The sequence below is a fragment of the Nyctereutes procyonoides genome, unplaced genomic scaffold, assembly GCF_905146905.1.
Source record: "Nyctereutes procyonoides isolate TBG_1078 unplaced genomic scaffold, NYPRO_anot_genome, whole genome shotgun sequence".
NCBI lineage: Eukaryota > Metazoa > Chordata > Mammalia > Carnivora > Canidae > Nyctereutes > Nyctereutes procyonoides.
Window position 1 is genome coordinate 58797468 of NW_026575146.1, and position 16086 is coordinate 58813553.

Consider the following 16086-nt stretch of genomic DNA (forward strand, 5'->3'; position numbering starts at 1 on the left):
AGAGGGTACATCTCTGAAGAACATGCCTATTAACTTTGAGCTTAAGAGCACTGCTGTTCACTGGGGAACAGAAATAAATAAGGTAAAATGAGAATTTATTGATGTCTGGACAGTTACATGAATATTCAGGTTCTCTAACAAATAGATATTCCCACATGAGCTCCAAACTTCCATGTAGGCTGCCCAATTACATTTCCACATCATGCAGCTGGATTTACAGCCAGGGAAGAAGTTATTAGTATTTGGAAGAGGCCACATGCTTGCATGCTTTTCTGGAATACACTATGATACAACTAGCAGATAATGGCTGATGTCAACCACGTAGATGCCAAAGGTTAGCATCAAACATTCTGAAATACCAGGTGTAATTAACTGCCTGTAGGAAAAAGCCCCTGAAACATTTGCAATTCAGAATAAAGATATTTTGTTACAAGTAGAATGGCATCATCTGGAAGCTCTCTCAACTTCTCTGGGGCCAAGAATTCAGGCAGCCCCTCTCCCGTCTTTCCAGACAATGCATGACTTATCTAACCTCAAATCTCATACCTTATTTTTTCTTCCCTTCACCTCCTAAACCACTTATTCACTCACAGTTGGTTCCAAAGCAAGTCAGTAAAATAATACAAACAAAGTGTCCCCTGTCGGAAAGCCAGTACTGCCACTGTGTGTTGCATTATCCCCCATTCTGAACAGGGTAGGAGAGCAGAAAGATCAAAGATGGCGCAGGGATGGACAACCATTCCTGGAAGTTCTTATAGAAATGTACCTCATCTCCATTTTTGGAATAAAGTCTGATTTGGCCACAAAAACCAGTTTTAGTAAAAATACTGGGTTCTCTGGATCACCATATTCATCCGTTAGCTACTTCCTACCTGTATACCGGTGATTACAAAAGACGTTTCCTCCCTTTCAGATGCTACCAAGACAACCCCACCTGCTCTACTTCCATGTGATTTCTTCTTTTTTTTTTTTCTTTTAAGTAGGCTCCTCGCCCAACATGGGGCTTGAACTCATGACTGAGGGATGGAGAGCTTCATGCTCTACCCACTGAGCCAACCAGGTGACCCTGCCATGCGATTTCTGAAATCATTTCACAGAGAAGCCTTCTTGGCAACAGATTTGGAACCCATAGAGCCAATCCAAATTTAATGCAATATTCTTCTAGCCAACTCAACAGCTGACTTATCAACTCTGAGCTCTCTCAAGAGACCTCTCCCTTTTCCCTTGCTGAGTAAAATGGAGTCACAATAGCCCTTTTGGGGAATTGTGCTATAGCGGGAAACCAAAGTCTGCAGTGACCTCTAACTCTGAGCAAAGCTGCACAGATGGTGAAGGCGGTCTTGTGACTCCAGAGAATCCCCTTCCCCTCTTTCTTTATTTTCCTCACAAAGTGGATGCTTTTCCTACTCTGCCTTCAGGTGCTCAGTGTTACCTCCTACTTTCCTCTCAGGAAGACAGACTCTGATAAGTCATTCACATGTTATCACGAATCATGCCTATTTATAACTTTTCTTAAGGAGTTCGAAAGATTTTCTCTACCTGTGAGATTGAAGGTTCGTCCTTCTGTTATATGAATTTCAAGCATCCTTATTGTTGGGTAGAAAGTATATTTTAGCATTTCCTTCCTAAGCTCAATCTTTTAAAATTTTCCTTTTCTTCTGGGCATTAATGTGTCTGTCTGCAAGAAGCCCAAATCTTAGAAAACATAATCTTTGATATTCAAGGATTTAAGCCTCTTCTCTTTTTAGGAAAATATAGACCTTAGTAGAATTAAACTGTGACTGCTCTCTGTGCTATCCTTGTCAGCCCTGGGCTCATCATAACCAGAACTAAGTCCTGCCAGTTTTCTGGGAGCTTCTTCCTAAGGGGCAACCATATCAATGAGGGCTTATCTCCCACCATGGCGCAATGCTGCCACTGGGGACACCTGCTTACAATGTGAAGACTTCAACAGTGGTAATTCCAGTTGAGAGTCTCTACATTTGGACTTCCATCAACTATGTGAGGGAGGACAAGAGTGGGGGCCACAGGCAGTGTAAGTGGTCTGGATCCCTTCAACTGAAATAGCTCTGCTGTGGCCTGTCTCAAATACTAGGTCTCATAAAAATGTTTGTGAACCCATGGGCTAGAAGACTACTGAGGTATTTGCTAAATCTAAAAACCCATGGTGACCAAAGAACCTATATGTATTGGCAGACTTGTATTATTTTAAGATTTTTTTTTTGTGTGTGTGTGTGTGTGTGTGGATTAGGGACAAAAGGAGAGGAGAGGCAGAATCTCAAGCAGAATCCCTGCCTAGCACGGAGCCCGACACAGTGCTCAATCCCAAACCCCAAGATCATGACCCGAGCCGAAATCAAGAATTGGATGCTCAACTGACTGAGCCGCCCAGGCATCCCTGTATTGCCAGACTGTTAAAACAAAATGTGATCAAACACATGGAAGCTACAAGCTTCCTTGGTTTCACCTTGTCGTTGATCAATGTCCCAGATATAGGTAAAAAACAGCAGTTGGCAAACCTGTTCTGTAAAGGACCAGAAACTAAATATTTTAGGCATTGCTAGCAAGAGGCAACGTCCTCAATTCTTTGAGCCACTGTTCTCACCTAAAAGCTAACAGTCTTTTTTACATTTTACATGTAAAAATCTTAAGAACATCCTTTGTTCTCAGGCCATGCAAAAACAAGAGGCAGGCAGGCCACATGCAGCCCATGGTTTAATAGGTTATCTGTTACAAGTGAACTACTAAACCATCTATGGAAATACGGAGCCATCTATGGACTATGGAAATATTTCTGAGTTGTAGAAACTACATTTGAGGTAAGCAAAGAATCAAGAATAGTTTTCTAGACACCTTAGAGTATATTTTGAGATAAACCTATGGCCTGGAGAGCCTACCTATGAGATGATGTCAGGAGGGAAAGGCTATGCCCCAACAGGGCCAACACGGTAAGGGTGTAAACTGTGTTGGCTGAGGCCATGAATCCTACTTTTCTCCCTTCCTCTCCCTACCTCATCCTTATCAATTCTCTGCTGATTAAACTCTTTTTTCACCCAAATACCTTGGCACTCTGTATGACCAGCATGTGTGTACTCCTCCTCTTCATGGCAACAATAACAAACTGTAAATCTAAGTTACAGATCTGAAAATGGGTCTTAGAATAGGGGAGTTCTGAGTTTGCATCTTTGACTTGAATGTTTCTCAGAAGGAACAGTTTATTTCAGGATAGTGATTTTTGACCTCGAAGGGTCAGCACCCAGCACTAAAATGAATGGCAAGAAGGGGTTCCAGGCTCCATTCCAAAGATGGACTTGGTAATTGGGGTAATTCCCTAAACATTTAAGCAAAGAGTAAGGAAAAGAGAAAGGAGCACTGACTGAGCATCTGCCAGCTGCAAGCTCTTTTGTGTGGCCTCCCTTAATTCCCATATCAGTCCTCAAGTGCCGCTATTCTCCCCACCGATTTATAAAGGAAGACAACCTCCCCAGAGTGGAGAGCCAGGACTGGAGCTCAGATCTAGCTCCACGTTCTTCCTGTCATTGCACACTATCTCTAAAAAACAAAAACAAAGAGAAAACATGCTAGTTTTGAATTTAAAAAAAACACTCCTTATAAGACACAGTTTGACACTGTGATTTTAGGGGCACTACCACCCCCTAAAGGTGATGGGCTTCTGATTCCAATTTGTTTCTCTTTAGAGACCTACGGGACATTCCCTTGACTTAAAAATGCTAGATGAACTACTAATATGCTAACCAAATCCCCCATTCGTTCAGGCTTCCATAATTTCCCTATTTCTTAAATGAGCATGATGGGTAATTTTAGGCACCTGTTCCCTCTCTGCTTCACAAAACTGTTCCATACATTTTCCTAGTATTTGGATAAAAGCAACAACTATAACCAATAGATGATGAACACTTGCTAAGTGCTAAGGACTATCGCAAGCGCTCTACATCATTTAATCCAGCAACTGGCCTCAGTGAGAGAGAAATGAAATTGAGTTGGAGAAGCAGCAACAATCCCACTTATTAATGTTCCACTTGGGCACAGACTGGCTACACTGATGGTCAGAGGTATTGTATAAAACACAGCCAAAAAACAAAAACAAAAACAAAAACAAAAAACAAACCACAGCCAATAATATGACCTTAGGAAAGAGAATACTAAATATTGCCCATCCTTACGTTTGTACAGGTATGACCCCAAACTGCTTCAGTAATTCACAACTATGGACCTTAGATCATTACTTTACGAACCATACCACATCTTCAAGGGCAGCTGACACATTACAGTTTTTGTTTCTCAGAAAAGGAGACAAACATCCCCGTGGGTCAGTCTGAGGAGCAAGTTCCTATGCGCGCTGATCAGAGTTTTCCTTTTCTCTGCATAGTGAACAGACAGTTCACTTTCTGCAGCCCCCCTCCCCATCCAGAAGGTAGAAATAGGGCTTTCATAGAATCCCCAGGGGATGGCTGCAGTGAAGATTATAAATCCACAATCCCTTGGAGTGTGAGTAGGTGTTAACAGAGCTGCTCACAGAGCAGAAGCCAGACATGAACAGCTAACCTCACTGAGAGAGACCAGGGCTGGAGATGAAGAGTAAGCCGAGGAAGCAATTAGAAATAGCAGAGCCTCGACACTTACTAGGAAAACCAAGTTAAGATGCTAAGGAGGGGGGGCATCTGGGTGGCTCAGTCGGTGAAGCATCCGCCTTTGGCTCAGCTTATGATCTCAGGGTCCTGGGATGGAGCCCCACATCAGGATTCCTGCTCAGTGCAGAGTCTGCTTCTCCCTCTCCTTCTACTGCTCCCCCTGCCTGTGCTCTCGCTCGCTTGCTCTCTCTCAAATAAATAAAAAAGATGCTGAGGAGAAAGCTGAACTTGTGTAGAGCCAGTGCCAGCTGTTAGGGTGGCCTTGATGCTGTGAGCCACGGCCAGGGCACCTGACGGGGCAGACCGCTCTCTGGTGGTACCAAGGAAGATATAATAAAAGCCAGTCTTCGATCACATGGACCAAGTCATCTCCACAACATCCTCTTTATTCAGTGCCTACAAGATGCTTTCTTGTTATTGTTAGCAGTAAAACATGACAGGTAATAGTCCAGCTAATTCAGTAATGTCCTTCACTTTCAGGCAGGTTCTACGCTATTCACCTCTATCTTCAGTGCTAAGACAAGTGTCAAAAAAAAATGAACTTTCACTGTGTGAGCGACAAGCACCCTGAAAATGCCCAATTTCCTTCTCCCTTTATTTACCACATGAAAGAGCCACACCTACCTACTTCACCCTCTCCATAGAAGAGAAATTCAGTTGAGGCAGAAGGTCAGGACCTTCTCAGGTCCTCAGAACCTCAGAATCTCAGAACTCAGAAGTTTGCCCCATAACTTCCTAATTGCAAAACTATTAGCTCCTCATTCCAGAAATCCTATCCTGGATTCCCTGGCTTGCCATCTGTTTCCCAAGACCTGCTTGTGGGTACACATCGAAGTAAATTCAACCTTTCTTTCTCACACCCGTTTGAATGCCAGCAGAATAACATAAAATGAGAACACCAGAAATAACAGTATAAAGACAACCAAGACTTAGCTCCATGGGAATAAAGCTACAACTAACTCGGCTTCACTACTTTCCCTCTCCTCCACGAGGTGTGGAACTATTTTTGCTCAACCACAAAAAATATTTTTACAGCAAAAACCTGTACATATTATAAAACTGAATAATTCAGCTTAATCTTGCATGAAAAACTAACACGAATACAAGAGAGTAAGTGGATATGGGAAATTGAAGCACCAAATTAAGCAGCTTGCAAACATATAAAGTCATTAACATTAGCTGCATACATACAAATGTGCCCTGGCTGGCTGGGAATCAGGATTTTAATTTTCTTCAGTTGGATAGTTATAAGATCTCACTCTTAATCAAAATATGAGTAATGCCATTATAACAGTGGTGGGGGATGATGAGCTTAATATCCATTGATAGGTTTTCTGTAATGAGAAACAGAAATATATACTACAGGGTAATTTTTCCCCCACTATTTGATTCTGTTTTATTATCTTTGTAAGTATTTAATTATAAGTACCAGAGCAACATGATTCTACTTATCATCGTAAATATATGGCATAGCGGCTATAACATTAGTCTTTTGTGGACAGATTTCCATCATACGGCTTTCATGTGTAAATTTTGCTTCAATTTTCCAATTACAATTTTTTAAAATGTCACCTTCATTGAGGTATAACTGACATATAAGATAGTAAGATATTTCCAAGTGTACATCGTGGTGATTTGATATACTGTCTACACATTGAGAAAGGTTCTCCCCACCTTGCCCCATTTAACTAAATACAGGCAGTTCTCATTGTAACTCCCACCTGTCAAAACTGAGATCATGTTTTGCTAGAACATTCCCACATTTTTTGATCCAGAGCAGTAGTTTTCAAAGTGTATTTCCTAGACCAGCAGCACCCAGTGTCGCTTGAGAATTTGTTAAAAATCCCTGGCAGAAATTCAAATTCTTGGGACTAACTCAGATGTACTGAATCAGAAATTCTGGGAGTGGGGCTCAGCAATCTGTATTATCACAGTTTTTCCAGGTGATCTGATGCACACGAATGGATTGGCTCAGGGCCGGGGAAGGCAAATTCTGTAGGTTAAAGCTATCAATGCCTGCAATGGAGAAGAGTGGAGCTTGCTCCTGCCCTTACTGATTCATTCTTTTTCTTTCTTTCTTTCTTTCTTTCTTTCTTTCTTTCTTTCTTTCTTTCTTTCTTTCTTTCTTTCTTTCTTTCCTTCCTTCCTTCCTTCCTTCCTTCCTTCCTTCCTTCCTTCCTTCCTTCCTTCCTTCCTTCCTTCCTTTCTTTCTTTCTTTCTTTCTTTCTTTCTTTCTTTCTTGATTCTATTTATTTTTGAGAGAGAGAGAGTCAGTGCAATAAGAGGGGGAAGAACAGAGAGAGAGAGAGGGACAAGCAGACTCCACTCTATGCAGGAAGTGTGACTCAGGGCTCCATCCTAGGACCCTGAGATCATGATCTGAGCTGAAACCAATAGTCAGACACTTAACTAACTGAGCCACCTCAGCATCCCCCACTGCCAATTTTCTAATCCAACTTGGTGGATGAACCACAGATGTAAGGGATGTAAAGAACAATACAAGATTCTGACAAGCAGTTTGGGGCAATGTCAGAAGAGACATGGGAAAGACGCTGTCAAATGCTTCCCTGTAAATAAATTCTGTAAGCCCAGCGTCTACCCCCTTCTGGCTACCATCAGTTCCAAGTCCCCTGGAACTCCTGGCCCTTTTTCACCTCTGGTGAATTCTAAGCAAACCACTGCTTTTGAAGATCATGTATAATCTACTGCATTTTTTAAAATGCTCTATGCCTGCTATTATATAGATCATGCTGTTTGATCTTCATAATTCTACAAAGTTTAATTTACTGGGAAATTTGTATGTCAATTTAGAACCTTCTGATAAAGTCCCCAAGTTAACCACTGTTTGAGAGTTGACTGTATGAGGCACTTTTAAAAAAATTTAATTTCAATTTGCTAATATATAGTATAACACCCAGTGTGCATGAGGCACTTTTATGTAAAATTAATTCTAACCCCTACAACTCTGCAAGCTGCCCCAAGATAGCAATATATTCAACTTATGAATATATAAAATGTATTAAAACATATACCATAAATGACTTTAAAATGCAACATTAACTATTTCATGATGTTAAATCTTGCATGGACTTAATATGGTGCTATTTATTACAAAATATGATGCTATTGTGAGAGAGAATGCTTCATTTCCCAGTAATGAGGGTGAAGCAAGAGAATGACAATATATGACTTCAAAAATTCCTGCCCTAAAAGAAGTCTTCGTTGTCTTTCTACAATTCCCTATAATCTCTGAGTGTCACACTTCTATTTCCTCCTGGAAAATCTGACATAACATTCTAAATTAAAACAATCGAACAGAACTTGCAAGTTTCTAAAACATGACATTATTTTATAACTCAAAAGAAGTGGTACCAATAAAATTCCCCCATTCTTGCATTATTTCCTTGTTCTAAGTTCATCAGCTTCTCACTCAATGGGTGGTTTCTGGGGCCTCGGACATCTCAACTACACTGGCCTCTGTGATACATTCATGGCTGAGGCCATTTGCAAAGATCATGGTTTACTGAGTCTGTGGTGTGGTTTTGGTTTGAAGGGAGCCTTAAGTTTTCTGACCACCCATGGGACAGATGGTCTTCCATCAGCATTCTTTGTTAGTGAATAGATTCTCACAGTATTGCACACTCACTAATTGTATGCCCATCCGCTTCATGTGTTCATCGAGGAAGCTGACAAGACCTTCATGGGCATGAAGCCTCCAAGGTGGCATTCACACCTTGATCTACTGGTCATGAAATACTTCTCCCTCAAATTATGAGATAAACCACCTAAATTTATAGGCTAATCTGGAGCATTATCCAGATATCTAAGGTCCAGAACTCCTGAACAAAAGGGCAGAAAATGCAAGTGAGCCGTCCTTGAGAACTGCTCATCATTGTCCTGGCTTTTCCATTAGGTCACAAAATTGCTCTCAAAATAGCTCAGGATCGGGTCTGGGGAGACCTGGGATTTTCAGAACAGTAGGCAAGTAAATACCTCAATTTAAAGTAGTCCTCAGCGTGGCCTCGAGTGATGTTTTAGCTGCTTGAACCTGAAGCACTATTTCCTTCCACAGAAATAAAAGTCTTTCCTGGCAACTCTTTCCAATCAAATTCTGTCTCATCAGCTGAAAACTATCTCAAGAAGGGAAAGCCAGCATATTCAGAGACTTGTAAGATTTGGATGTGTCAGAACCACCACCTTGCCTGTTCTTCCTAATGTTCTCAAACTATCCCTCTCTTGGAATCTCACAAATTGTTATTAATCTGCTAAAAAATTTCCATTTCAAAACTGTGACTTCTTCAAACTCCTCCTCCTCCTCAATCGTGGGCTTCTAAAGAATCCTGGTGCCCGTTTCTAACCTGCTTCTGGTCCTACATCCATATGTACTCACCAGGTTTCCATCAAAATATTTTTATGATGAATCCACTGGCTAACACTTCGAAGTGTAAGTGCTTGACAATCATTAAACAAATATTTTCTCAACTTTGTGTGGCAGAACGTAAAAGGAATGGTTCCAAGTACTTTTACCATTTAGCCAAGTCTTAATCTTTGTCAAATTGCCTGAACACTTCAGAGTTTACATTTAACTAATTGATGAACAGCTTCATTTTCCTTTGGCATTTTCCACTGTTTGGCTTCTTTCCATAGATCTTTAGTACAGGTTTGAAACTGGTATAAACATGCACTCCTGGCCCATGCATTTCTAGAACTTTAGCAGAAAGGTTTGAAATTTGTTTTATAGTTTTTCCTTCTATTTTGTTCTGCCCGGGTTTTGTGGTGTATTCAGCAAAACAGAAGACCTAATCAATTTTTCAAAAAGGCAAGAACAAAGAAAGTAAAATAGGACCTGAGGGAGATGAGAATGAAGAAAGAAGTTAAGGAGTATAAACTTTCACACTTATGCTCTGACTCAAGAAATAAAATTCGAAGAATACAGTTCAACAGCGTGACCACCTGCCTGTTTCAAATGTTTTCAAAGTCACAGAAAATTCAAGTCAATGTGAAGATGTTCTGTTGACACTGTGACAACTTAGGGTCCTTGCCCCATGGCAGTTCGCCTGCCACAGCTGGAGGTTCAGAGTAAGAGCCCATAATTGTTTGGAAGACCAAATACAGAAAAGTGTCATAAACAAAAAAAGGGGATCTGTCTGGAGTGACAGAGCTGGTTCAACATAAACCTCTTAAATAACCTTAACAACACTACTAGACATACGAAACACACACCAAGACCAATGTGACTCCTAGGTTTTGAGAATCAGCCATACGCTATATGCGGCGCACAGCTAAGGTACTAATGTTTTCCACAGATAGAGATATCATGGCTTCCCAAACCCATTTCCAAGTGTAGATGTAGTAAGTCTAGCCCATTACCCGAAACCACTTATATTAGACGTTGGGCCGCTTTTCAATAGATTCTGGTTAGTTTTGACTCTTAACTTCCAGGTACCAGGTCTTCAGTAAGATGGATTTCTGGACGAAAGAACCAGGGAAATGCTGTATAGACTGTTGTAAGCTGATTGTTAATGTGCTAGAATAAATGTTCATATATCAAATATTTGGCAAATCAAGCAGACAATGTGCAAACAAAAGCAAGTCACGCTTTTTCATGTATATATCTAATACACAGTATTTATGTGAGTTGATAACATTGTCCTTTGGTATGTTTCATGTGTGAATATGTACCTGTACCCGAAGCTTCTGAAAGATTTGGTCTGCCTTGCAGATCTCCTGGGGTCTCAAAAGGCAGAGGCTTTGTTGTCTCTAAGAGAAAGTACCCAAAGCAACTGATAAAGGGCCCCCACTGATGGGACAACATTAAGGGTGTCTTGAGAACAGACCCCCTCAAAATATTTGCTTAATGCTCTTTCCCCTGCATTTGGATCAGCTGAGAACTGTTGAGTTAAAGAAGTTATACAAGCACGGCTTTTCCTATTCTAGTGTTATGCACCAGTGAGTTCTTAATTCTTTATGGCTTATTAGTACTTTAAAAAAAAAAAAAAAAACCCAGTTTGCTGCCAAAACCTGGCTCTGGAATCAGATAGGGGTGGCAGTGGGACTTGCAATCACCAGATAATAGAAAATCTCCATTGTCTGGAGTGTAGAGCTGTTGGGACTTTTGCTTTCATATTCATTGCATGACAATAAGAGCTTTCCATATGTGAGGATGACAACCAACTATGTTTGCACAAGTACATAATCATTACAGAGAAGGGAAAATGCACAAAAATCCAGGCTAACAAAGTAAATGAAAAAAAAAAAAACTTCCTTATTGCATATTAATCCTTTCCTATTCTCCATTACATATATGAAAGTTCCCAACTGGAGAGTCACCTATTCTTAAAACCCAGGCAGAAAGACGCTGGTCTTAGATTGCCCTTCCATCCCCCCAACCCCAGTGGCTGACAAACCATTCTGACAAGGTGGCTTACTGATGTGAGATTTTTCTTAGAGACCTGGGGCTTCCTTTTGAAATGCAAACATGACAATGACTGTTCCATTAAGAAATCCACACAGAGCCTGTTACTTGCGTAAGGGGGAAACATTTCCTTTGGGTCTAAATCAAGTTAATAAATTTAAGATACCTGAGAGAGAGGGTGCACTGGACTTTTGGCAGAAGTCCAGAACTAAGAGAGTTAATCCATTATTTTACTGTGTTTCTTTATGAGAAAAAACAGTTTGCTGCCAACTCAGCTCAGGAGTCAGATGGGAAGTGTGGAGGGAGCAAGTTATAGCTCATCGAGAAAGTAAACATGATCTTAGGAGAAGTCTGCTCATGTGTGAGTTCCTTTCAACCAGAGCAAGGGGCCTAGAGGAGGACAGTGGAGGTGGCCTCTGCTGTTGTTACCTGGGTAGAGGTCAGGCCCCGGCCCGGGGGAGCGCCCCACTGCCCCATCAGCAGCAGCATCGCGTGGGGAGGTGGCCGACTGCAGGGGCTGCACACTGAGGCAGTTTGTGAGCAGGTCAGGATGGAGCTCTGCACTGGACCGCAACTAAGAAAAGGAGAAAACAGACGATACATGAGAAAGGAAAGCTGTCCCTTGGAGTACTTCCCTGGGGAAAGACATCATGCCCTAAGGTTCCATGCAATTCAATTCACAAGTATTTACTAAGCAACAACTGGTGGGTCAGGCATTGGGCTTAACAGAGAGTCAATAAGATGGTGATTTCTCCAATCCTGGTAACACCTGGCAGGTGATTCCAGAAAACGCAGCTCGAGGCAGATTTGACTTTGGGCTTTGATGTTTCTACTTCTGGGAACCCAGCTTCCTATTATACTTCCTTTTATTTGCTCTATATCTTATCAGAAGTTGTAGTGATAACAAAAACAAACTCAAGTACATTTGGTCCAGATTGGAAGGTGCTTTTAAAATACAGAGATACGATCAGGAAAGTATCTTGGAGATAACAGAAATATCCATTGTGATCTGGTGCCTATAGATTGTACATGAGGGGAAAATAATACATACGTTAAACTTTTAAATATTATGGAGCATGATTAAAAGCAAAATGTGTCATTAGCAGTCAAAAAAACCCAACAGTAAGTTTCATGAAAAAAAAACAACCCAACTTAATTTAGATCTTCATCTTATCACAATAAGAAAATAATTCTTTATGTTAGCTACATATAAAAAAAATCAAGCCCCAAAAGTGTAAGAATAAAGAATACACAAAAAGTTATCTCCTTATGAAAAAGAATTCTGAGTGGAATTTGAATGGGGAAAGATCACAATGGGAGGTTTAGTTACAGAAAAGTACATAAAGCTTCTGCTTCTTACACAATATCTTAAAAATACAGAACATTATTTGTGGCAGATACAGCAAATAGTTAGCATCTTCAGTGTTTACAGAGAACATATGAATTGATTTTGCTTTTCTCAAGACAAAACTAAGCCTTTATACAGGGCTGCAGTATACTGACTCACCTGACAAGTATTTATGGAGCGTCAGATGCTCCTCTGGGCTCTAGGAATACGCGGTTGTACAGAACTTCTAGCCTAGAGGGGAAGCAGACAGGGAATACCTCCAACACTCGGTGTCAGCGATGGCTAATACTGTGGGGAAGAGGGATGCAGAGAAGAGAGATGGTGCAAACAGGGCAGAAAGTGACCTCAGACAGAGGGCCTGGGGAAGCCTCTTGGAGTGGGCTCTGAAAAGAGCCTGGAAATGGCTGTTCTGTTCATTAGAACCAGGAAATGGCCTGCCAGATCACTGAGGCTCTTATACGTTCTGTAGTCCAGAAATTACCTGCTGACATGCTGACAGAGGTGGGACTGCCTCACTGTACCACCCTCAATGTGAAGAATAACATTTTAAAAAGGAGAAATGGAAAAATGAGAATAAACGATGTTCAGCACACTTGTGAGGAAATGTAATATCAAAACTTTTTTAAAAACTTATCAAACTAACAAAACCTTTAAGGAAAAAAAATGGTGGTAGTCAAGGTGCAGTGAGAGAGGCATTCATACAAGTTTCTGGTGGAAGTATATGCGGCCACAAACTTTCTAGAATGTATCTGGGAATACTTTCTCAAGATCAATAACTGAAGTCATTTGATCTGAGAATCTGTCTTAAGGAAATGGCCAGAGAGGTGAAGGAAGATTTGTACCTGATGTTCTAATAATACAGATCCATAATTAGGGAATGTTAAATGTCCCCAACTAGGGCTAATAAATGATCTTAAATCAATTTGATGGAATATTATGCAACCGTTAAACTGAAGTCCATGAAGATAACAGCAGAACACAAAATTATATACACAAAATGATTATTATGTAAAACAGACAAAATACTGTAAGAATGTATTATAAAATCCAATATTAAAACTGATTTTTCCCCCAGCTGCAATATTATTAATTCATTTTCTTTGGGTTTGTTTTTTTAAATCCGTTCCTCTGCCTTCAAAATCTTCTACATCTCAATGATGCATTGGAGCTGGCTTACACCAATCCCAGAGTGCAGTTTGTGTGTATCATTCCCAAATTTTCCATGCAATGATGTCTAAATGAAAGCTTGAAATTGGTCATGATGAGAATATTTACATCATGGAAATTGGCAAATGCTACAAACTGGGCCTTTTTCTGTGGAGAGCCAGTTGTTAACTGCTAGTAGCACACTACGAACTGTGTGACTTTAACTGTGACCCATACCTTCATCAGAAAGAAAATAAGAAACACCCACAAAACATCGGTAAGTTACTACTCTGTAACTTTAGCATTTTTTGGACCTCAACAAGCTTCATAAAGCAACGAATATATATCCAGATCTTAGTCCAAGAATATGAAAATGGCATAGTGACCCTAAGTATAGAGAAAAGGCATTTAACACATATAGTGAACCAGACATAATTATATTATAATCTCCTCAGCTTTGCGACATTGCAATCTCTGACCAAGACTGTCTGAATTAATGGACCCTCTCAGGGCTTTTGGAAGGTATGTTTGTTATTTTGGTACTAACCTAACACATGCCGCGTAAGAAAAACTGGAAAAAAATCAAGGCTTAGAATGAGTTCTGGTGATCACTTTTAATTTATTTTCATCGTTACAATGTGATCTGGGGCCCATATGTTCTACCAAGCTTAGACATGAATGTCTCTCTGCTTTCTATTACTCTAGGGTTTTACAGTTATCAGTACCGATGTGGTCTTTCCAAGGAATTTTATGGCCACGGACACTCCCAGAGTCAAAGGCAGGCAAACTCTTCTTAGCTTCAACAAATATTCATGGTTCCTAAGAGTGTGATTCCAAACAACTTTGTGGGGAGTGTTAATTTGGTTTTCTCTGGGATTAGGCATGGTTCTAGAAAGCGCTTCTTAAATCAAACAAGCCTTGAGGAACTTATGCATAACTTCCAAAGGCAGGCCATATGCACAGAAATGCGTAATAATGTGTAAGTTTAGTATTATCCTCTCCCTCCCAGATTATTAGACCAAGAAAGGGCCTTCCAGATCATTTAAGGCTCTTAAACATTCTCCTGTCCAGGAATTATCTAAAAGGGTGAGGCAGAAGGATATAGCAGGATCTCCTGGGAGAGATGTCCTTCCATATAATAGTTTCATACTGGGAGTAAGAAACCCAACTATTTATATAAAACAAATTACATAATGTATGTTTCAACATCCTCTTAGCTGCTAGGAATGTAAAGAAGATGGAAAGAAATTTTCCAATGGGGGATGATCTCTAACTATGGTTCTCCAATCTGGGCATCATCAGAATCACCTGTGGGCACTGCTGCAGAGCTGCTGACTCATTAGGTCTGGGGTGTATTTTTAATAAGTTCCAGGTGATGAAAGTGTCAGAGCCACTGGTCTCTACGAATCCTGATGAGGGCTGAGATCTTTCTGGTTATGGGAACAGGAAATGAATTGTAGAAATAAGAAATTGTAAAAACCAAATTGTCTTTAAGACATGAACCTCACATAACCAGGTCTTATTATGTCTCCTTTCAGATCTCATAACAAGAAATGGTTACATGAGATTCGTGTCTTAAAAACAATTTGGATTTCTGTCTTCTTTCAGGGGAATAAAAAGAGTTTGAAAAATTTTTCAATGCCATCTAATCACTCACCCTTAGGAGATAGAAAAGAATCTGCCCTTTATGAAAACATTACTGGTCTTTACAGAAAGAAGTGACATTTGAACCCACTAATCATCAATTCATCTATTTTAAAGGGCTGGCTGCTGTGTCACACAACGCCAGGGACCCTGATATACATGCATGGTGAATGGTGCCCCTGGAGTGTTCAATTCTGCTGTCCTAACCAAACCCCATTAGTTCCAGAGTAGCACTGCCTTTCTTTATCCTCATTCATTCACTGAAAAAATATTTCTTGGGCCTCAACCATATGCCAGGCACTGTTCTAGTGGCTTGACATACATCAGCCATCAGAGCAGATGAAGATTCACTCTGAGAAGCTCACATTCTAGGGGCAGTGAACAGCAAACAATCTAACCAGATAAGCAAATTTCACAGAAGGCGGTCATTGCTATAGAAAATAGAGAAAGAGAAAGGGTAGCTGGATTCGGAATGCTGGGGAGAACCGTGGCCTTATTGGAAAGATATATTCGAGTGAAGATTAGAAGGAGTTGGGGGAATTAGCTAAGTGTATATCAAGGGGAAGAGAGTTCTAGAAGGAGGGAAGTACATAGAGCCCTGTCTAGCTACCCACAAACATTCCATTTATCATGGCTGCTCACTCCTCCTGCAGGAATGGCCTTTCTTCTGCCAATGTTGCTTCTCCAAGACCCAGTTTTTGGCTTGCCTCCTGAGTGAAACCCTTTCTGACCAGGCTGGCCCAATCTGTGGTGTAGGGACTGCTGCAGAATCTCCTTTCAGCAATCCTGTGATTGGACCTGTGTTTGGGGCTTTGTTTCTTGTTTGGAGTTTTGTTTTTTTGTTTTTTTTTTTAAATTAAATTTTTTTTTTTTTTTATGAT

At 40.6% G+C, this 16086-nt stretch overlaps 1 protein-coding gene across 10 annotated transcripts in view; it reads right to left on the minus strand.

Moving 5' to 3' along the window:
* The window catches only part of GLIS3 (GLIS family zinc finger 3), a 621575-nt gene that overhangs the window by 53742 nt on the left and 551747 nt on the right, over positions 1-16086 (minus strand). For all 10 annotated transcript variants that reach the window (XM_055311375.1, XM_055311377.1, XM_055311373.1 and 7 more), the window contains one exon: positions 11497-11641. In XM_055311375.1, the coding sequence (XP_055167350.1) occupies positions 11497-11641 (145 nt within the window). The remainder of the gene's footprint in view (positions 1-11496; positions 11642-16086) is intronic.